This window comes from Lissotriton vulgaris, chromosome 3_1 (genome assembly GCF_964263255.1).
Source record: "Lissotriton vulgaris chromosome 3_1, aLisVul1.2, whole genome shotgun sequence".
In the NCBI taxonomy this organism is placed as follows: Eukaryota; Metazoa; Chordata; class Amphibia; order Caudata; family Salamandridae; genus Lissotriton; species Lissotriton vulgaris.
The window spans coordinates 1,012,655,373-1,012,678,600 of record NC_141689.1 but is presented as its reverse complement, the minus strand read 5'-3'; the positions used below and the strand labels follow the sequence as shown (position 1 = coordinate 1,012,678,600).

The window sequence follows — 23,228 nt, the reverse complement described above, 5'->3', positions numbered from 1 at the left end:
GTCTCCAGCATCAGAAGAAACTTTGCCATCTGCGAACGTAAACTCTGCAACAGCTGCTAGTGATACACTATTTTCCGATCAAACAGTACCAGCGAAGAAAAGATACAACCTTAGAAGCCATAAAAAGGACTAATAAAGCAGGCAACTGCATACTGTGATTTTGATATATATATATATATTTTGAACTTTTGCCTTCAGCCAGGAAGTTTGTTATTGTTTATTGTTTTTAAAATTGCCTTGCCGTCTGGGTAGCCGTAGGGTCGTGGCTGTGTGCCTAGTTTGAATTTGCAGGGGTCTGACACAAGGTCGATCTTTCTGTTAGTACTGGGAACTCCCAGGGCTGACAGAGGCATTTTCATCTACGTACACATCATCAGTGGTCGCGAGCGGATTGTAGAAGATGGAACTTCCTGCGCTGCAACGAGAAAATGTGATTTACGTTCGCAGAAACAGACTAAATAGAATTCTTCATAGCAAATGTTTCTTGATGCAATGTGCCATTACATTTTTGATTGTTTTAGCAACACTGGTGGGTGGAATTGTCTTTAGCATAAATTTGATTTTTGTGCCAGTATCTACAGTACCTCCCCTTGATCCTGCTATTTCTACTGTTTCTTCTATACACTCTTTTCACTCGTTTCCGGAACATGAGCAAGCTCGACGCTCAGAATTCATTAATAATACTTTTGTACAGCTCTTGCACCAACACCAACTGGTAGTTAACACGACAGACTGTTGGGTGTGTGGCTTGATACCCCACACTATGGATAAAGGTATTCCCTATCTGGTTTTGCCTTTCAGCTACAATGGATCATTTCAGGCCCTTCAAACCATCTTTGCTTATGCTCTTGAGACCTATCCTCCACGTCCACCACGTTCCACTAAATATAACTCTGCCAACAAAGCTTTAGTCCAGGGAATTATTGACATGGTCAAAGACGTCAATAATACTCCATCATACCCTAGAGACGAATTGCGAGTATATTTAAGTTGGAATACTTCAGAGTATCGCCTTAGTTTAGGAGAAAGCAAGCGTAAAAGCTCAACTCCAATCTGGGTCGTACCTCACCGAGGTCAGGTCTGTTTGCAAGGTAATGGGAGAAATCCGAGAGCTCAGCTAGGGAGGAGTGAGTGCGTAGAGACTTATGTGTTTCCGGCTAACTCTTCCCCTGCCTTTCTTACTGCTAGGGGTACCTATTTCATTTGTCGAGACAGAGCTTATACATGGTTGCCTGCCGACTTCTCAGGATCATGTTATATTGCTCGATTATTGCCTCCGACATACACTGCTTCACCTGATTACCACAGAACAAGAGTAGCGAGAGGTGTCTTCAGCAAGGAAGATACAGCTGGTCAGGAAGCTGGAGATTTCTTCAAAGGCTTCCTTCCGTTCTGGGGGCCTATGGCCAATAGTAGAAACATACGTCAGCTAACACGGGTAGTTGAATCTACTATTACCGAAACTGCTGGTGCCCTTAGCAATCTGACAGCTGAGCTTCAGGCGGATAGGCTCATGACATTGCAGAACCGTATGGTTCTAGATGTTATACTTGCAGATCGAGGTGGGGTATGCAGAATGATCCAATCGAGCTGCTGTGTCTTTATTCCTAATAATGCTCCAACAGTTTACGAGGCGATCTCTAAGTTGCACAAGATTTCGGACTCCATACATGTAGATGAGGGAAACTGGTCCTTTATGGAGTGGGTTTGGACTCTGATCTCAGCGTGGGGATGGAAGGTTCTAATGGTCATTGGTGTCATCTTAATATTACTATTCTCATGTTGTCTGATTATCCAGTGTGGTCCTGCTCTGTGTAGTCTTTGTGCTACAACCTGTTTTAGGAAACCACCTGCATTTGGAGAAAAGACACGAGAAAGGATGATGATACAACAGCATGTCACTGACCTGATGAGCATAGAACTAGATTCAGACATAGATTGAGTAATTGCCTATGTAAGGGCAAAAGGAGGGTCTGAGGTTCCGTGACGGTTCCGTGACGACTTGAACCCGTGTTTTCAAGTTTGTCGGAAATACATAAAATTAGTATCAGCGAACCGCAAATGATCCATTTAGTATATCCTAGTGTTTTCGCTACGCTACGAGCAAGAGCACTCCTTCCACTGACACATTTCTGATATACACACGGCATCCATCTTAGATCATGGCCGCCATTTTGTGGTTCCTTGCCCTCACATATGCAATAGCCTCTGATCATTTCATTCACTTCACTTTGATTAAGGACACGTAGCCTTAGCCGGAGATTCACCTCTTACATGACACGTGCACCTTAAACCAGATCACGCTGAAGCTGCATGACTCGACAAAGGCTGCCTCCTCTGCCCGAGGCCAGCCCACCTGAACTGGTTTTCCTGTCCATTGTACCTGATCATGATTAGGCGGCCGAAGCCGGTAGCCTTGCCCATTTACAACCCACAAACATCTCTTATCCCGCTTTTCTATCTTCTGCACCTGGCTCTGCTCCTTTCCTTCTGGGCCTTTATTAGGGGGAGGTAACGAACTTTACGATGAGGCGGTCCGGGTCTTGAATGCAATATTGACAAGGGATTGTGATGGACTGGTGGGAACCCCTCTTCGTGATGTTTGGTATCAGATATTATCGACAGTTCCTGTGTAACGCCAAATATTTATTGTTTAGAGACACAAAGGTTTGGGAATGTACCGACATGTGAAATATTTGCCTAGAGCACAATTTTTAGTATATAAGGAGCAACCCACTTTGTACAAATCGAACAGTCTCCTAGATTCTGCCCGTGTGTAGATTCTGTGACTTCTGTGTCCCTGCAGTAATAAACCTTTGGTCTTTGACGCCACCATCGAGAAGCCCGTGTTTCTGTTCATTTGTGCACCAAGGCAGGTGGGACTCCGGGGTCTTTGGGTGTTGTACCCTGACACCTCTGGACGGAACCAAAAAAGTCCAGAACTCCACTGGTTCATATATATACTTTCGGAATAAATGGGTTAGGGGTCTCTCATTCACTAAGGACAAGTGACAACATAGATACCCTCATTAATTAAGTTTGGGCATATCCAGAACCTATCACCCCTCTAACATTGGCTATAAGATTTATGACATTACTGGAATAATATCTAAGCTACATAGTCACAAAATTATCAATGAATGGGTTTTTGATAGCATACCAGACATATTCATTATGCATTTACAGAATTAAGGCTCATGCCAGAAATGTGCATTTGATGAAATATCAATTCATCACTTGCTACATGTTCAATTGCACGTCTTCAAGCTGAAATAAAAAAGAGGTCTCTGCGCTTGAAGACATGAGATTCTTACAACACAGAGCAACCCATGGGAAAAAGAATCGGACTGTCAGTTCAATGGCTTTAATTGAATTTCCGGGAAAAATCTCTGATGCTCCAGAGGTACAAAACTGCTTCAAGTATCCGGCCTTCGGTTCCACTGTGGCAGCTACAATTTCAGCGGTGGCCCGCTCAGGGAAGGTTTTTCTTCTCAAAAAGTGACAAAGTCCCCTTCTTTGTTGGGACTTAAAACATGTTTCAGTGTTTTTTTTTAAAGAACAGTGACCAAGTCCCTTACCGAATTGGGAGTTATAAACGTTTTTGAACTTTTCCCGGGACTAATCCACTAGCTTTTTCAGAGTATCATTGGTGCATTACTCTTTTTGGCACTAGTTTCACCTAATTATTATTATTAATTATTAAATGTTGTTCTTCTTTTACTTTTAGGTTTTTTCTCTTTATTTTGAAATTGGCTGTAGAGTTTCATTATGTTTTATATTACATTTTTACTGTCTTTGCACCACTTAACTACTTTACACATTCCTTTAATTTAACCCTTACTGCTTTGCGTCACATTACCTGAGATTGAGCACAGATTTATTATATTTACTTTGTGTGACATCTAGCCGGTGGTGGCCTTATCCTTTGAGATGAACACTTGTCTACCCCAAATAATAATCTACTTTCCTATAATAAGCTGTGTCAGTATGCTTGCTTTCCTTGTCTGATGGGGAGAGTCCCCTGTGGCCTGTGCAGAAGAACTTTTTTGCCTGTATGTATGACAAGGGAGGCTGGAAGAGGCTGGTAGAATGTAGTGTGTGTCAGAAGGTGAGGCCTTATGTTTTAGGTAGTTGGCAAAGCTGGGAAAGTGATTCGTTTCCGTACATACTTAATACAGAAGATAATCTATTGAATGTGACAGTGTGATGATTGAGTTTACTTTTTAGATGTAAAATAGTCTGCCATGCATTTCAATAGAAGCACCTACTAGAGGGTGAAATAATACACCAAACAGCAAATAGCATATGGAGAAGAGATTCATAGTTCTCTGGGTGGGGCAAAACTGTACTCAATGTATAGTTTAAAGAATTGGTAACAGTAGGTTTTGCAGACAGCTGCAGTGTCAATCCGAGACTCAAAATGGCAGGATCAAATGTTTTCACAAGTGCATTAGATTTAGGGATTCTCCATGGGGATGTATACCTCCAGTGCGGAGAAAAAAAGAGAAACAAATGTTGCTTTGCAAATATACCAATTCATGTGGATTGGTTGCCATGTGACCAATGCTAGGAGTGGTTGCATATACAGAGCTGCCCACATTTGCATATCTACTCTTATGCATTTGAGTGAGTCCTAACACAATACATATTGTAGGCATATTTTTCCATTAAAACATTGTTTACATTTTGCTAATTATCGTTGAATATGGCACCCAGCAACGTTAGTTGAATCAGGGCGTCGAAGATAAAATTAGTCAGACTGCAACAAATAACATGCGTCCTCAGATAGGGCCACATGTACCCAGGGATTTATAAATATTTTTGTTTCAATCATTGTTTTATTGAGGAATCATAATATGAGGCGTATGAAGTGAATGCTGCATTAATTCTGAAATCATCACCTATGGACACGTTTCTTTAGTCCTAGAAGTCCAACGCCTTCCTTCTGATATCACATAGAGTTGTACAAATCTGCTCCTGAGGTTATTAAGAGCATGTAAAAGCATAATGAATAAGCAGGAGGTGCAGAAGTGATCATTTGTTAACTATACTCCCCTAAATCCCAGTCTCCTATGGTAATCTGTAAGTAACATAGACACCCCAAATGAAATATTTCCAGCCATCTCTTTTAGCTTGACCATTAATGCAGTTTGATTTTGGTTAACATCATCTATTTTGTCCAATAATTAGACATTTCTGAAAAATATTTTAAAATGTTCGTTTTAATGCTCGAACTTCGCAACCCGCTATATTGGTCCTTCAAGGAAAGTGTCATTCTGATATCTGATTATAGGAGTACACAAAATATAGTGTTTAATTGGGAGATTTAGTTTGTCTGTTTCAAGAGGAATAAATATGAGTGGGTTTAGGTGCAGAGACATAAAATGGGCCCAAAGCATTTAACCAATGTTATACTGCATACACGCCCCCAAGGCTGTGGTATTACATAAAATATTAATTTCACTATGTATTGTTCAAGTAATGGTAGGGTTTGTCGAGTTTCAACTATTTCTTTTTCACAGAGATGACAATAACACCTTTAATGGGGAAGCAGTCCTGCTGATAACAGAGCCTGTTAAAATGCACCCACCACACATAGGGGTGCCAGTACAAATGAACCTCATAATGATTAGCAAACAAACAAAATTCAATTAATTAATAAGCTCCCAACTGTCGCCCCATTTGGCCTGGAAGACTACCTTATTGTGTGATTTCACATTGCATTTTAACCTGTAGAGCATGGGTAAGTTATTGTAAAACATTTGACAACTGTGTCTGTCCAGCCCTTTTAATGCAAAAACATCAGGCCTTTTTGTTGCATAGTATGTATGCTTGCATTATAATTTAATTTCCTGTTTTCATAAGGCTGTTTTGTTATTTCTCCTACTCCCAGAACCATCCGGTATATTTGTGAAAAGCATTACGAAAGACAGTGCGGTTGAACACGACGGTAGAATACACGTTGGAGATCAGATTATAGCAGTAAGTAAGAGGGCAGGGTTTGGTGGTAGCTCTTTGCACATGATGTTCATCTTTGCATTTGGTTTGTTTATGACACTGGCTTTGACATGTTTGCGTGACTAATAAGGATGCATACGATCATGCTGTGCCAGACTGTGTATTTGGCTAAACCAGGAGTGCATTTACAGTGTGTAATAACAGATTGTTGTCTGAACATCTGACTTGAACTGTTCAGTATTGAAATACAGAAAAAAAGTCTCATTGGGCTGGCTTGCTACTACTCCTATCAGGGCGCGCTTAAAATGTTCTTGTGTCAGGGGCTACAAATGATTCTCTTCTTCACAGAATATTTGTTATCAAGTTTGTAAATGTGTGTAGGTCACGTTGCGTATGTCATGCATTATGCCACTCCCTTTTGTCTGTATTATTCTTAAAAAGTAATAAAAAAATATAAATTATAGGGCACGGCATGCTTACAAGGGGCCCAATTTCCAATCAATGCTACTGTCAAACATATAATTCTGTAAGTTTCTTCCTCTATTTGGAATTCATTTGCAACTTCAGTGGACTATATACAATTTCCTAAGAGTACTTCTGGAAACCTGCATCAATTATAGAGTTCTTTAGCTACTCATGTTGAACAACATTCACTTACATTCAGGAAAATCCGCCATATTAGTCAGGCTACAATGTGCAGTCGCACAGTCTTTTTTTCCTTCTCAGGCAAAATGTGTTTCCCTATAGATAAGGCTCTTTTCCAACATCCCAATGGAATGCAATGGTGTTTGCTACATATTCCCACAATTACTCCAACATTATTTTAGGAGTCAGTTTGAAATGTCGCCGCCCTACTAAATGGAGGGAGACAAAGGGTTAAATTCAGTTTGGAAACAGGCCATAGCTGCCTGATCTGTAGTCTTGTGTGACGTTTTGACTCGATTCTTTGTCTGTGGCCCTCTAAGTCCGAATATGGTCTTGGGATCAGGGATTGCCTGTGCTCAGTGCATGCCTGATCATTGCCTCCATTATCACTTTGGAAACGCTCGAAACAGCAACAACTAAAGCTGAAATTCTCCTGTGCATGTCCGTGGCTAACTCTTCGTCACTTCTGAATTGACTAGTTAGATCATTTACAATGGCGACCTGTGCCTAGCGCAGGTCATGGCTGCCTTTCGGTCACTCCTGGACGGCCACTAAAGGGTACATTTTCTGCCTGCATGTAATGCATTGGCCTTTCCCTCTGTTGCTCGTAGGTGGATCTATAGTGCCGGTATCTAGCATGTCGTATCTAGTCTATGGCCCTTTTTCAATCTCCTCTCACTCCGGGTGTATCTGTACACCTTTGCTCTGCCTGTCTTTAATCGATGCACTCTAATGTATGGAAACAAAATCTTTTGGTTACTCACACATCATGCTGGGGGTTTATATAGATCACAGGCCATAACAGTTTGTATCCAGGAGTCCATAAACTGCTCATATGTTGTTGCTCTGAGTTTATAATATCTAATTTATGTTACTATACCATCTTTCACTCCCCACTCTCACATTACATACCTTCTAGCAGCAGTCTAATACAATATAAGAATGCTACTCTGGTTGCTTACGCACAAGACCAAAACACACCAGTCCGCTTCAGCACCTTCCCCAGGGTATACAACTGTGGCAGATTTTAATCCATTTTAAATTAATTTTACATTTCTATCCTTACAGTATCCGAATACCGCGGGAAATGTCTTATTTTTTTTGCACTTCTCTGATATGCTTAGGAGTGCAAAATTGTGTGTATTGAACTAGTTTTCTGCTTAATGTGGACAAATTGCACATTATGTAAAGTTAATTTTTTAATATGACTGGATTTTAGTCTGTTATTTACAATTAATCCCCACACTTTAAATTAATTAAATTGTCCCTGTTAAGAACAATAACTTCCACCATCTTTGCATAAATTAATAAATATAATACATGCACTGCATACAATTAACAAAAGCATTTATTTTGAGACACTGCTGTTACTTGCTGAGCTCTTTGTAATGTTATTGAAAGTTTGCAGTAAGGTCTACAGAAGTATGCAATTATTTAGCGAGTATAACATTAAAAAAGCAATTGTTGAATTTGCGGTATATTATCATTTGCTGTAAAATTCGATCTGCTGGTTTCATCATAAACCCATGGTAATCGACACATACTCTAAATGCTGTTCCAAATCTCAACACTATTTCTTTAAAAAAACATGCAGGCTTTGAGGGCTGTGGCGATGGGCACAGGGCATGGTCAAAGGTCATGCCTTGCACTTACAGCCTGCTGGGAATGGCTGTTTCAGTGCTCTGTATGTAACCTTGCACATTATTTACAGCTGTACTGAGAGATCCAATATCTATCATTAGGAAAAATTTGGAAACCTACCTTGGACTGTGTAGCATTCGTACCACCTGTTTTGCTATACTGACCATTACACAGGAGCGGCTCATTTCGGGGAAAAGAGGCGGGTCAGTGGACGAGGTAGACAAAGGAAAAAAATAATAATAATAACTTACCTGCTGCCCTCCACCATTGCGTCACACTCTTCTCCTCTCCTCTCCGCTCCCCTTCACTACAGAAGGCGTAGGCTGCCAGCCTTCCCTGCGGCCAATACTAAAGCTGATCTCATGCATGAGAGTAGCTTCAGGATTGGCCTGAGCACCGATAATTTGCACTTCAGGACAGACTGGCAGCTAGTGCCTGCTCTCTCCAACCCCGGAAATGCAGCTGGGGTTGGAAAGAGCATCACTGCGCATGTGGGTTTGGCTGGCTTGAGATGGCCAGCCAAATCAACAAGCGCTGTGAAGGCAGTGCACCACCCACTCCCCTCAGTGCATATCGTCAATGTGTCTCTGCCCCCAAGACTCGGCACAAGGTAAATAAAACGTTAATGAAACGGGTTTTAAACCAGTTTTATTATCGTTTTATTTTTTCATGTTTTGAAGGGTGTAGGCGGTGGAGGGGGGGAAGGAACGCCCTTCCCCATAGCGGAGGAGCCGCCCCTGACATTACACTGATGGATATATCTTCGAGCAAATTCTCCTCTTTATGACAACCCTCCAGGTGCCTGATTGGAATCAGAGGCCTTCCCCTGCTGTAGCCCTCTTTTGTCACCAGGTAGTGCCATTCGGCTTCAGCTGCAAGTCTACTCACTGGATGTGATGTCCTTTGATTATATTAAGCACCTTCTGGTGTATTGGCATCCGTTCCTCTTTTATTACACCTCATTGACCAAATAAATTATTCTGCTTTTCAAAGGGACTAGGTCAAATATCTCCGCCCAAGTTTAAACCCTGTTACAGATGCTGCAAGCAGATGTCTCTTTCAGTCTCACATGGTATCTGCGTGGTGCGTCTGGCTACAGCTATGAATTCACAGCATGCCACTCCTGTTCATTGATGCACCTGAGAGCCTTTTAACTATTTCTGGCCATGCCCAACTGGGACTTGCCAAGGCCTTCCACTTTTGCTTCAGATAGGATTCGTAACAGCGATCAATCTCCCAAATTATCTTTTTTTTTTCAACCATATTTTTATTGACATTTTACATTTACAGTGACATTTTGCATCGAATCACGCTTCTTCGGAACACTGTTACTCATATTGCTATCATAATGCTTTGGTATTCCTGTGGTGAATAGTTATGTTCTGCCACTATGGAAATCTTTCTAGGGAGAATTGCTAAATTTAACTGGGGGGAAGAAAAACTGGGGGGGGGGGGTGTTCATGGGATTCTGGGTACACATGTCGGTTGAAGGCTTATGGAGGCTTGTGACTCGGTAAACGGTGTTTCCACAAGTTACCAGGGGCGAAATGAGGGAACCTGCGGTCGGTCTATTTCTCGGGGTCCAGCTTACACTTAGGGCGTAGAGCCCGGCCCTAATACCTAGTAACTTTAACTGCGTATTGCGGGAGGTCTGGCATCCACGTTCGTGGCCTGCAACTGCGTGTATTGTCGTGTGTGTGGGGTCCTCATGGGTTAGTGATGATTTGAACTGATTCAATAGGATAGCCCAGTCCAGTGATATAGGGTGTTTGCGTGTTCCTTTCGCCTCCTCTTCTCGTAATGTTTCTTCCTCCGCCAGTGCCCACTTGTGTACCGCCGCCACCCATGCAGCAATTGGAGGGCCTGTAGGGGACCACCAGTGCATGGCTATGGTCCGTTTTGCCAGTAAAATGGCCAGGGAGACAAATCTAAGAGGCACTTTGTGTTGTTTCCTCCTTTGATAGATTCCCAACGCACAGGCCTCCCACGTATTCAGAAATGTAAGCCTGGTGAGGAGCTCGAGTGTCTTATGAATGTGTTGCCACTACGATTGCAATGTGGAGCAGCTCCAAAATATGTGTTGGAAGTCCGCCGCCTGTGATTGACACCTGGGGCATAAGAAGTGGGTGTCGGGGTAAAAGCGTTGGAGACGCTTTGGTGTCAAGTACGCTCTATGCAGGATATAAAACTGTATGTTTTTGAATCGTGTGCTTTGAGACACCTTCTTAGGGTATTCAAGAGCCCTTTCCCATTCTTTCTCGTGTAGAGAGCAGCCAAATTCTTCTTCCCAGGTGGCCAGTAGGGTCTCTAGTGTTTTGTTCCTGAGTTCCCTAATGGCTTTATAGATCCAGGTGACCAAGTGTCACCCCACTCTCATGTGTAAAATTGTGTGTACGACTGGGTGCATGGCTGGTTCGCCTGTCGTGAGGTCATGGTATTGGCGATAGTTTGAGAGGAGTTGATGGTGGAGTAGAAACTGACCGGCAGGGAGATCATGGTCCTCTATCAGTCGCTGGAAGGGCCTGAGCTGGCCATCTTCAAATAGCGACTCTGCTTCAGTGATACCACAGACTGTCCATGTACCTAGCGTGTTAGGTGTATAGTAGTGTTCACGTTTGGGCCATCCGACCAGTAGAAGGAGGGGGGAATATGGAGGCCTCCCTGATGACATACGGTGTATCCTTTGCATACATTTGCGTGCCACTGTTACCTGTACGGGGTATGTACGCTTTGGTTTGGTGCCCGGTAGGGGTAGTCGCCGGAGTTCAGGAATTGGCACTGGACCATTTGTGGTGTATGCCTCCCCTATGTGTCTACCTGCCATCCAGTAGGAAAGCCGCTGCAGTTGTGCAGCTAGGAAATAGGATTCGAAGGATGGGGCGGCCAGTCCTCCTTGCGTTGTGGGTAGTTGTAATTTTGCTAGGGCTATCCTGTGTCTGCTCTTCCCCCATATCAGTGAACCAAGGAGTGCGTCTATGTCTCGAAAGAAGGTTCTGGGCAGTATTATTAGAAAGTTCGTGAAGTAGTATAATAGTCGCGGGACCATTATCATTTTGGCGATGGCCACTCGGCCAATCGGGGCTAACGGGAGGCTTTTCCAGAATCCTACAGAGGACCTGATACCAGCCAGAGCCCTACGGTGGTTACTTTCGTAAATGTCGGCCGGGGTGTGATAGAGACGGACCCCAAGGTATCGGGGAGCCTCTGCGCTCCAAGCGATGGTCTGATCTCCCAGTCTGACGACCCGGGGGGTAAGGTTCGGGTGCAGTGGGTACACTGTAGACTTCTCCCAGTTTACACTTAACCCGGAGACCTCCGCGAATTCCACTAGTGTGGCCCAGATAGGCGTCAGGTCCTCTGTGATGTCTCTAATATATATTAGGAGGTCATTGGCATACATGGAAACACTGTGTATGGTATTTCCTACGGGAATGCCCATTGCTCCCCCTGCCGTCGCAACCGCGTGGCCAGTGGTTCCACCGCTAGGGCGAAAAGCAGAGGCGAGAGTGGGCAGCCCTGCCTCGTGCCGAGCTGTACCTCAAACTCTGGTGAGATGTAGCGCTCTATGCGAACATGCGAGGTGAGTCTGGTGTATAAGAGACAAGTGTATGCCAAGAGAGTAGGGCCAAGTCCTATTCGTTGTAGAACCGAGAAGAGGTACTGCCATGTGAGGGTGTCAAAAGCCGTTTTCAGGTCCAGTATAAGGCAGGCCGCTCGGGGGTGAGTGATGCTCGCCTGATCCTGGACATGGAACAGTCGCCGTATATTCTGAGATGTGTTTCTGCCCGGGACGAAACCACATTGATCGGGGAGTACCAGGGGCCGTATAATTTGTGTGTATCTATCCGCTAATATCTTGCCTATGAGCTTGCAATCGGTGGAGAGGAGCGTGATGAGGCAGTAGGGTGTTAGTAATTGAGGGTCATGGTTGGGCTACAGGAGGTCAGATTCCCGGAGGGATTTCGGTAGCTCACCAGTGTCTAATGCTGAGGCATACATCGCTGCCAATCGGGGAACCAGTTGGGAGTAGAAGGTCTTGTAGTATTCTAAGGGGAATCCGTCTAGCCCCTGTGCCTTGTTGCGAGCCGAAGAGTGTAGGGCATGAGTAATGTCTGCTGGCTGTATCTTCGCCTCTAATGGTGTACTATCCTCCCTTGTAATCACATTGATTGTTAGGGGGTCGAGAAAGTGGTCTATTATGTCCTACTCAACCAGGGTTGGGTGCCGGTAAACTTCCGAGTAGTGTTGGTGGTATGCTGAGAGGATCTGGTCTTGGGATCGTACAAGGTCACCATGGGGGTTTATTACCTCAGTGATGGGGTTCGTACTGCTGTCTTGTATGGCTAACCATGTTAGCAAGATACCCGTTTTATCGCGTTCCTTTTGCATTCGAGTTGCAGTTAACCTGAAGTTGTAGCGTCGGAGGTCGACGCAAGCCGTCATGTATTCTGTCCTGGCCTCGGCGACCCTCGCCGCACCTTCCTCCGACATGTCCTCATGTTTAGTAACAGTGGCAAGGTGTTTTTTGGCTTTGGTGAGTGCTCGCTCCAGGGTCGTTTTACTCCTACTACTTGTTTGATGCATTCTCCCCGGGCACTTTGAAGGTGTCCCATTCTATCAATGTGGAGGATGCTGTCCCTGCGTTGTGTGCGAAGTAGGCCTGTATACTTTGCCCCTGGTTGTGTGTGAAAACTGGATCTGCTAGGCATTCTCGTGGGAGGCGCCATGTAGGGAGTGGGGGTGCAGGGGTCTCCAGTTTAAGTGCAGAATGTGAGCATCGTGGTCAGAAATGACCCTCCCCATATAGTCTGTGTGGTGCACTTTGGGCAAAACCGCCGCGGAGCATATGAACCTGTCTAGATGGACTCTGAGGTTATGTGAGATGGAGTGGAACGAATATAGCCTAGTCTGTGGGTGTTGCATTCTCCATACCTCGGTAAGTGCCCATTATGTGACCCAGGCTTTGAAGCGTTCTGTTTGTTTCTGGGCGGTTGAGTGTGTGGGTGGGGGGTGGGAACGGTCTAGGGTGAGGTCTAGTGTGCAGTTGTAGTCGCCCCCTAGAATCCATGGTACGGAGGCAAATTGAGCGAGTATCCCGGTGAGATGTTCCGAATACTTGTCTTGTTCCTACGTTCGGAGCGTATATGCTTCCTAGCAGTACCGAGTTGCCATCGAGGAGGCCCTCTAATAGGGCGTATCTGCCCTCCTTGTCTACCACTCGTCTAAGTTCCTGGAAGGGGGTCCCTGGTCGGTTCCGGATCAGTGCTCCCGTGCATAAGCGGAGTAGGACTTGGCACATATGGTACCTCGCCATTTGGATTGTAGCCTGCTTAGCTCAATGTTAGTGAGGAACGTCTCTTGTAGGAACGCGATTCGGGCGTTTTGGTGCTTCGTGTATGAGTATACAGCATATTGTTTGCAGGGCGTGTGAAGACCACAGGCGTTAAGAGTTAGGATGTTGATGTCAGTATTCTGTGTCTTCGTAGCCATGTGATGTCGTCAGTGCTTATTTGGATAGGCTGTGTCTGTCAGGACATAGTGACCAATGAGTTCCCTGTGGTGTGAGGAGCATATGCGTTACTGTGTCTCCCATAATTATGTCCTGGGTACCCTATTATGTGTATTTCCATGAGGGGGTAGGGTGATGCCGAACAGGGGTAGGGAACTGAAAAAACTGGGGCCGGGAAATGTTCCCAATGTGGAGGACCCATTACCAATCAGCAATACGTCTAAACATACTCTCTCTAACAGGAGAGTACAACAGTAAACGATGGGGCTGGCAGTGCACGCTAGGCGAGACTTTTCGCCGATTGGGCCTTTGTAGGATTCTGGAGCGCCATCTGGAGCCAATCAAATCATGTCTATGTCGCATGTTTTCAAGAGGAGAGTACAGAGTAAGTAAGTCATTTGGGGTTGTCAGTGAAATCCATTCATGCTGGGAAGGAGTTCATTTGTCCGTCTATAATGGTATCAGCTGTCTGGGGGGTGATGAGGGGGGTGCAATGGAGTCCATTACAGAAGCCCTATCATTGCTGTCATCTTCCCCTCCTGATCAATGTCTTCCGTCTGAGAGGAGGCCTGTAGGTCAATCACTGCTTGTAGGGCCCCGCGCCTGTCTTTCATAATTTGTTCGAGATCCGGGGAGTCATCTCCCAAATGATCTTAACGTGTAAAACACAATACGAAGGACAAATCGTCCTTGAGGGAATAGCCTCATTTCATGGACCTTTTAGACTCCATACAATAGGCTATTTCCAATCAGTGGAGTGTATCCAAGACATAAAGAACATGAAGCTGAAATTATGGATTCCATCGTTTTTGTGCCAGGTAAAGTAGAGAAGACAGTGACTCAGAGACTGACAGCTGCCTTCTCCCTCTTTAGAACCTCCCAGACTACCACATATGCTAGCTTATATCTTAATTAAAAAAAAAATGTTCTTGCTACTTCTCAAGAAGGAATTATCCCTTACTAACATTGACCTCTCTGGGGACAAAATCATACATTTTGACAGATATTCCTTTGTTGATAAATTGTCCCTTTTAAATGAGGCATTAATAAAGTCTGTTTTGGCTGCCTGCAAAAATCATTTTTTGGCTTTGTAGTCCTCAGACACCCAGACAATATAGGCCTTCCCCATGTGACCAAAATGTCTTGTTGTCACACCCAGGCTGGTCTCTATAAGGCAAGTAATAGTCAAAAAGGTTGGTCTCTTTGAAACAAAAAGTCTTTGCTTCTGGCAGTCTGGGCCTCTGTACAGCAAAAATTTCATATAGTTCAGGCCTCTGTGTCTACTCTCTATGGTTTTTGCTACTACTGTTATCAGCCTTCTGGACCATATGAAAAAGCTTTTATTTGACATTGTCAGTAATGGTTTGGATACTCATGAACAAATTCTGAAGTGCAGCATCGATTCTGCAGTCAATTTGGCAATATCCGTGGGCATTGGCAAAAGTCTGTACCATCACGCTTGGATGCATTCCACTGGATTTTTGAGGTAAGTCCAAGCAACATTATGGCTATAAACTTTAATGGCAAGCAGCTGTTCAGAGAGAAGACCAACTCATCTCTTGAGCATTTCTAAAAGAACTGAGCTATGGTTCATTCGTTGGCATCGCCTTCGCAGCAAGGCAGTCCTATCTCCAATATACTAAATTTCAAGATTATTTTAGGTCACAGCAGTCTTGGCAGTGCCAACCTTTGCAGCCTAGCCAGACCCTCCAATACCTGAAACACTTCTTTTTAAGTCAGGGGTGCATCTAGGGGACACTAGCACAAGCAACAGATCGAGTCCCTAACACCTTCCTCTGGCTCCGCTACTTCAAAAACTCTCTGAACCTCCCTATCTCTGAACGCCACCACCTTCCATGAGGGGGTGGGTCTCACATTTTTCCCACCAATTGTTACCAGTGATTCATCTATCTAATCCACAAAGGCTATTGCCTACACTTCCAGTCCCTCCACCCGGACAGCCTTCCTTCCACTAGTACATTCTCTGAGACACAAATCTTGATCCTGAAGGTGGACGTTTTCACCATGATGAATACAAGGGGCATAGAGGTGGTGCCTTTAGCAGGAATGGGTGTTGGATTTAACTCCCTTGAATTCTTGGTACCAAAAATATTGGAGATCTGAGACCCTGCCTTGGCATCCTCCTCTCGAACCAGTTCATTCCTCAGTCAAGTCCAAGATGTTGCTCTTGAGCAAATCATGCTGGCTCTTATTCCAGGAACTTGGCTGGCATCCCTGGACCTCTAGGATGCCTACGTTCATTTTCTGCTCCTCCTCATCCACAGGCTTTACCCAAGATTTACTGAGAAGTCCTAGCTTCACTAGGGTGGTTAGGAGTCCATGTATTTCCATAGTTGGCTGATTGGCTGTTGGAAGCGGGGTCACGGGCACTAGTCAAGGAACATCTTCAATGCCCTGTGTCTCACCTCCACAACCTTACGATAAACGTCCATTGGTCTCATCTAACCCCAATGCAAACACTCACTTACATAAGGGAGGTGCACAATACGAACTGTATTAAAGCCTTTCCTCCTTCTCAGAGGATTGCGAATGTCTGGGGAGAGAATTCTGAAATTTCTGATTTAAATGCTGATCATGGTTCTACACTTTTTATGCCTGCTTGGTCTAATGGCCTTGTACATCCTGTTGGTGCCACACAGCAGTTGATTGACTGATGAGAGTCCCAGCCGTGGTGCCTGAAAAAGCAGTGGCTCCAGCACTACAAGAAAATTTCTATTTTGGTGTAGATCTTCGGGTCAGTCCATCCAGGTCTGCACTAGTCCATGTATTCCTCCAAACTACCATTCATTCAGCTCTCTGCAGGCACAGACTACAAAACCAATTTGGGCTACGTGACTTTGTTGGGTCCACATCAGAGAAGTATCTCTAATATAAACATGCTGATTCTGTGGGAGGGCCACCTTCCAGGAAAGCCTTTCTCACTTCAGGCATAGGGAACACCATTCAGATCCTGCTGGACAACACCACCAGTGTCCACTTTATCAACTGATTGGATGCTTTGTGGTCATGGATTCGGTTTTGAAAGGAGGTACACTAATGGAAGTGGGCTCACCAATGAGGGATGTTCACAATGGCTGTGCAGATTGCTAGATTCCTCAATGTGAGAGCTGATCTTTGATCAGCTCCGTTTTGTCTTTTTGGAGGACCACAAGTGGGAACTTTACCCTGAAGTGATGGACATGAGCTTCTGCAGACTGCAGTATCAGTACATTGATCTTTTCTCCATGGCCCGAACAGTAAGCGTCCTCAGTTTTGTTCCATACTCCTCTTTCTTAATGACTCCCCGAAAGACACCATGAGTCACTGCTGGTCACTGGATTTGCTCTGCATGCTTTTCAACCAATCCCTCTGCTATCAGAGGTCTTATGGAAGGTATGTGAAAATCAAGCACAGCTGATTCTAATTGCCCCTGGAAGGGTGACGATGATCTGGTATGCTGATTTTGTAGCAGTCCATATTCGGCCTCTTCTTCCTTCATCCGCACATGATGAGTCTGCACTCACAGAAGGATGGTCAGGTCCTCTACACCATTTTTCAGATACTGCAACTGCATCAGTAGAGATTAAACGGCACCTTCTCGGATATTTCTGCTTATCTTTTGAGGTTGTGGATGCGTTCTAGCCTACCAGGAACGTGCCACAAAATCCATTTATGCCAGTCACTTGAACAAGTTTGTCCAATGATGCTAGTCAAAAGGTCTGGACCTATTCAGTTTCGCCTTTTCGATGATCTGGGTTTCGCACGGTTACTAAGTAACCTGTTTGAAAGCATCCAAGAGATATATTAAAACATTTTCCAACAGAAATTGTAAAAAGTATCTCTTTAGTTGCCTATTCAATTGAATTAAATGCATGGAAAGATTTAGCAGCAAAAATTATATTTTATTAAAAGTGTCATTAAAGGCCAGCAGGACACCAATAATATTTCCTAGAGGGCCTTAGCAGGTCTTTGTTGTTTACAGAGGGCAGCATATATATTGCAAAATGCATAGTTTTTATCTGTGATGATCTTTTTTTTTTTTTTTTTTAATTTTAAAACCTTTATTTTCAAATAGTGCACACAGCTATTCAGCCTTACATCCCGGAGGCTAGGCAGCAGTTCAAAAAGCAGAAAATCAGAGTGCAAGAAACAAAGTATCAGAACGAGTGAAGGTTACGATTTTTCATTTTTATATTTTATAAGAAGAAGGAACAAGTACAGAAAGAGGCGCCAAAACGAGCGCTAAGAAAGAAGGCAATAAACCCAATATGCAGTGAGGCCTAATCGAGGAGTCAGCCAAGCACAATGATAACAATTATATTCAGAACAATATAGATACTAAGAACCGATGGGGGAAGGAAGCACAGGATAATAGGAATATAGAACCGTCAGTTGGAGTCATGGGCTATGGGGTCAAGTGTTCTTCTAGTGAAACAGATTCCGGTGGTATGCAGATGTCACCCCTATACTCGTTCCAAGCCCCCCATAACTTCTGCCATTTTTTGGGTTTACCCCTGGCCACATACACAGTCTTTTCTCGGAACATACACCAATCCATATTGGCCTTCCACTGTACCACTTTCGGGGCTGTTGTTGCTCCCCACATCTGTGCAACATCCCGCTTTGCGACCATATTCCCAAGGGTCACCCACTGGGTTTGAGCAGTGTTGTAATCTGTTGGGCCCCAGATATTTAAGAGGCATCTCCGGGCCTCCGCGTGTACTTCCACCCCGGTCACCTCACTCATGATCATGTGCACCCGCCTCCAGTAGGAAGCTATCACGCTGCATTCCCAAATGATGTGCATAAAGGTGGCGAGAGCACCACAGCCACGCCGACAGAGGCCGTCAGCCGAATGTCCCATATGTATTAATCTGGGGCCAGTGACGTAGACTCTGTGCAGGATCTTTAGTTGCACCAATCGAAGACGGGCGGGGATAGCAACCTCCTTGGGGGATGACACAGCACATTGCCAGTCCTCGTCGTCGATCTCTATCCCGTCCCGTACCCACTGATCTCTCACCCCAGAAGAAGATCCGTGCGGACATTGATCAATTTTTTATATGTCAAAGGGATAGCGCTGTCCGGCATGTGGCCGTCCAGTACTCGGTCTTCCAAGGGAGAACTTTCGGGAATCGCCTCACCCTCCGGCCTGGCGGAAAGGAGTGCGTGTCGCAACTGAGCGTACCGAAAATATTCCGTTCCACCCAGCTGGAACTCCGTCTGTAGTTGTGCAAAGGACTTCACCTCCCCTCGCAACATCATGTCCTCTACCCTGGAGATCCCGATCATGTCCCACTTATCAAACCCTTTAGTGTGCCACAGTTTACCCAGAATCTCAGAGTCATAAAGTGGAGTTGCCATCGTAAGCTTGTCTTTCCACCCCTGTGCCTTTGTGATCGTTCTCCAGATATGTACAGCGGTTTTCGTTGGCCCAGACAGCCGCCTATCAAGAGATCTCGTATACAGCGCCCTACGATATTTCCCGCCATCCAGGAGCCACCGATCCATGGCATTCCCTGGACTATCCACCGGGCCGTATAGGCCATGATTAATGGCCGCCAGCTGGGAGGCCCAATAGTATCTCCGCACGTCGGGTAATGCTATTCCCCCATCGTACCACGGGAGCGTGAGCTTCGTGGTAGCAATGCGTGGCCGGCCGTCCCAGAGCAGGGCACGTTGCAAGCTCTCGATTTCGCCAAAGTATCTGGCCGGGACCGGGTCTTGAGTATTTTGCAGGGCATACAGGAATCTGGGCAAGGACATCATCTTAAATAACGCTGCGCGCCCAAGTAGGGATGGAGGAATTTTACGCCACCCCTCTACATCACGTCGAAGACGAATAAGAGGGGGAAGCAAATTGTTCTCTTAGCGTGCTTTGGGGTCAGTGGAGATGTAGATCCCCAGGTATTTGAATCCCTGTCTCGCCACCTGTATGCCACAGTCCCTCGGAAGACGAGGTGTCCCCCCTTTCAGGACGTATAAGTGCGACTTTGACCAATTAATAACCAGGCCGGAGTACTGACCAAAGAGTCGAAGCACATCACAGGCCACGATGAGAGACTTGCAAGGGGAGGTGAGGTACAGAAGGATGTCATCTGCATATAAGGACACTCGGTCCTCGAATTCGGGGGACCAGCGAATGCCATGTATGTCCGGGGGGTTTACGTATCCATGCCGCCAATGGTTCAAGTGCAAGTGCGAACAAAAGGGGCGACAGAAGACAGCCCTGCCTGGTGCCCCTCTGAAGAGCAAAGGACGCAGAAACTCGACCATTGACCGTCACATTAGCCAGCGGGCTGGCGTACAAAAGTTTAACCCACCCTACGAATTCCGGACCGAAGCCGAGCTTCGCCAACACTGCCCACAGGTAGTTCCATTCAAGGGAGTCAAACGCCATCGTGGCATCCAACGACGCCAGAACAGCTGGCTCCTCCAGTATGTGGGCCCTAGCCAGGGCTCCGTGGAGTCTCCGAAGGTTAAGGGCAGTGTTGCGGTGTGGAATAAAACCCGACTGGTCCGGGTGCACTAAGTCACCGATTGCGCCAATCAATCGGTTGGCCAGCAGTTTGGCTACAATCTTAGGCTCTGCGTTCAATAGAGAGATGGGACGATACGATCGGCACAAATCTCTTGGTTTCCCTTCCTTATGGATAACCACAATGGTGGCCAGCCTCTGGTCGTGGGGAAGCATGCCCGTCTCTCGCGCCTCCAGTAATATGTTCCGTAGGGGGGAAAAACGACATCTGGCTTGATTTTATAAAGTTCCACTGGAATACCATTGGGGCCCGGCGCCTTACCAGACCTGAGGGAATGAATGGCAAGGGCTATCTCGTCCGCAGTAATGCCTCTGTCTAGGTCGTCACGGTCTGCCTCCGACAGGCACGGGAGATCAATGTCTGCCAAAAGAGCACAGGAGTCGGCCTCAGACCGGTCCGAGACCGAAGTGTAAATGCCCTGAAAGTAGTCCGAGAACGACTCAACTATTGCCCTCGGATCAGTGACAAGCAGGCCATCGTCCCCCAACACCTCCGGAACTACGCGGCCAGCTCTCTCCTTCTTGTCAAGCCAAGCAAGAAGTTTGCCCGCCTTGTCACCGACATCATAAATTCTACCCTGTTGTTCTCTACCCATGACGATGGCAGCGTCGGAGGCAAGATCGCGATATTCTAATTGCTTAAGAGAGAGGGTATGGAGCAATTCAGGCGTCGGGCCCGCTTCCAGTTGGGAGTCCAGCTCCATAATCTCTGCTTCGATGCGCACCATGTCGGCATCTCTGTGCCTGCGGACGTCCGCTATGAGGGTGAGGGCCTCACCTCGCAGGACCGTCTTAAACACCTCCCATAAAGTGGCGGCTGATGTGACCGACCCAGTATTCTCAGTAAAATAGAGCTCAATAGCTCTGGCCAGGAGTCCGCGCGTCTTCGGGTTTCGAAAATACCATGGGTTGACCACCACAGGCCGCTCAGTAACCACAATGTCGAAGTCAAAAGACACCCACACGGGGAGTGGTCCGAGATGCCCCTTGCCAGCATGCGGGCCTCAGAGATCGCCGGCGCATGGGCCGCCAAAGCCAGGACATAATCTATTCTAGAGAGGCTACCGTGCGCCCCAGAATGAAACGAGTATTGGCGCTGGGTGGAGTGCATAAGTCTCCAGCAATCAATCAGACCCATGGTGTCAAGGAAATCGGGCAACCATGATTGTGAACTACGGAGATCTCTGGGCCGATGTCTGTCCAAGGTCCCGGAGCAGACTGAGTTGAAATCACCACCCACAATAAGAAGCCCCTCGGGCAGACTCAAAATGGCGCTCCCAAGGTCCTGAAAAGTGTTGTTTTGTAACCCCGGGGGAACATAAACTGAAACCAGAGTCAGGGACCGCCCCTCCCATCTCCCCGTGACGGCAGCGTACCTCCCCCTCTCATCCACGACAATGGAGTCAATCTCAAATGGGAGAGACGTGCGCACCATAATCCCTGCCCCCCGGGACCCCGAGGAGAACCCTGAATGTGCCACCATTTTGAAACCCTTCCTGTTGAGCGCACGACACGTATTTCCCACCAAGTGTGTCTCCTGTAACAAAATAACATCGGGCATTCTTCTCCTAAACAATTGCAAAACCACCCCTCTCTTGATGCGGTCACCCAAGCCATTAACATTCCAACACAGAACTTTTAATTTCCTACCCCCCATCGTCAAACCTCGGGCCTCCGCCGACCCCATAGATACATTGAAAGAATTAGAGCATACCACCCCCCACCCTGCACTCCTGCAGCAGACTAAAGAGCCCCCCCCAACCAGCAGTGTGCCTGTCGCCCCATAAACTAAACTACAAGAAGACCCTGGAGGAGAAAGGAGATCACGCAGTCCCCCCCGCCACCCTCCATGTTAGAAAGAAGGATATTCACAATACAGTGCTACAGTATGGCTTCTAGGTCATAGTCAACAGGAACACCGACTGACAAAGTTAGTGGAATGAGTACTACTCCTGACGATCAGGGCCTCCGGAGGCACCCTCAGAATGTTCCTCCTGTTCCTCGCGTCTGTGCGGCAAAGTGTCCAGCCAGTCACTTACAGTCTCAGGCATGTCGAAAAACACAGCACGGCCATCGTGCTCAATACGCAGTCTAGCGGGGAACATCATGGAGTATTTCATCCCCAAGTCTCTGAGACGTCGCTTCACTCCCGCAAAACTTTGACGCTGTCTCTGAACAGCCCTAGTAAAGTCCGGGTAGAAGTTGACATCCGCGTTCTGGAACTTGAGGGGCCCATGCGGTCTCGAGGCCTGTAGGATCACATCTCGATCTCTGAAATTGAACAGGCGGGCAATGATGGGTCTCAGCGTGGCGCCCGACTTCGGTGGTCCACCCGGCATTCTGTGGGCCCGCTCGACCGAAAAGAAATGGCTGAGGCCCGTAGGGGCCAGATGAGTCTTTATCAGGTCCTCGACAAAGAGGTCGGTGGCCGAGTCCTCTGCACCCTCCGGAACCCCAATAATGCGTACGTTTTGCCGCCTGGCCCGTCCCTCAAAGTCTTCCAGCCGCCTTGAGAATAGGTCGTTGACAGACCTCAAATTCCGGACCTCCGTCTGCAGGTCCGAGACATCAGTCGTGAGGCTCGCAGTTTTAATATCCAGTGATTTCACTTTATCATTAGTCTTGCCAAGATCGGTCCTGATCAGGTTGAGGTCGATCGCCAGGGTATCGACTTTGTGCGTCAGGACCTCGTGTTGCTTGTGCATCTCCGTTCTGATGCCAGCTATAGCCCCCATGATGTCCCGGAGTGTTGGCTCCGACTCATCCGGCGAGCCCGCACGTAGAGTGTCTTTTGAATGAGCGGCCACAGTTGGCGAGGTCCTTTGTTGGGCATATCTGTCAATCTTGTTGGTCTGGGGTTGGTCCGACTTCCTGCTGACCCGGTTCACCGTTCTGTCTGGGTCGCCCTTGCCCGCCGTGTTGGAACCAGGGGCAGAA

General features: G+C 46.4%; 1 protein-coding gene across 9 annotated transcripts in view; it reads left to right on the top strand.

Moving 5' to 3' along the window:
* Positions 1–23,228, top strand: part of MPDZ (multiple PDZ domain crumbs cell polarity complex component) — an 856,387-nt gene that overhangs the window by 164,987 nt on the left and 668,172 nt on the right. For all 9 annotated transcript variants that reach the window (XM_086961394.1, XM_086961393.1, XM_086961386.1 and 6 more), the window contains exon 10: positions 5,894–5,982. In XM_086961394.1, coding sequence (XP_086817520.1) covers positions 5,894–5,982 — 89 coding nt within the window. The remainder of the gene's footprint in view (positions 1–5,893; positions 5,983–23,228) is intronic.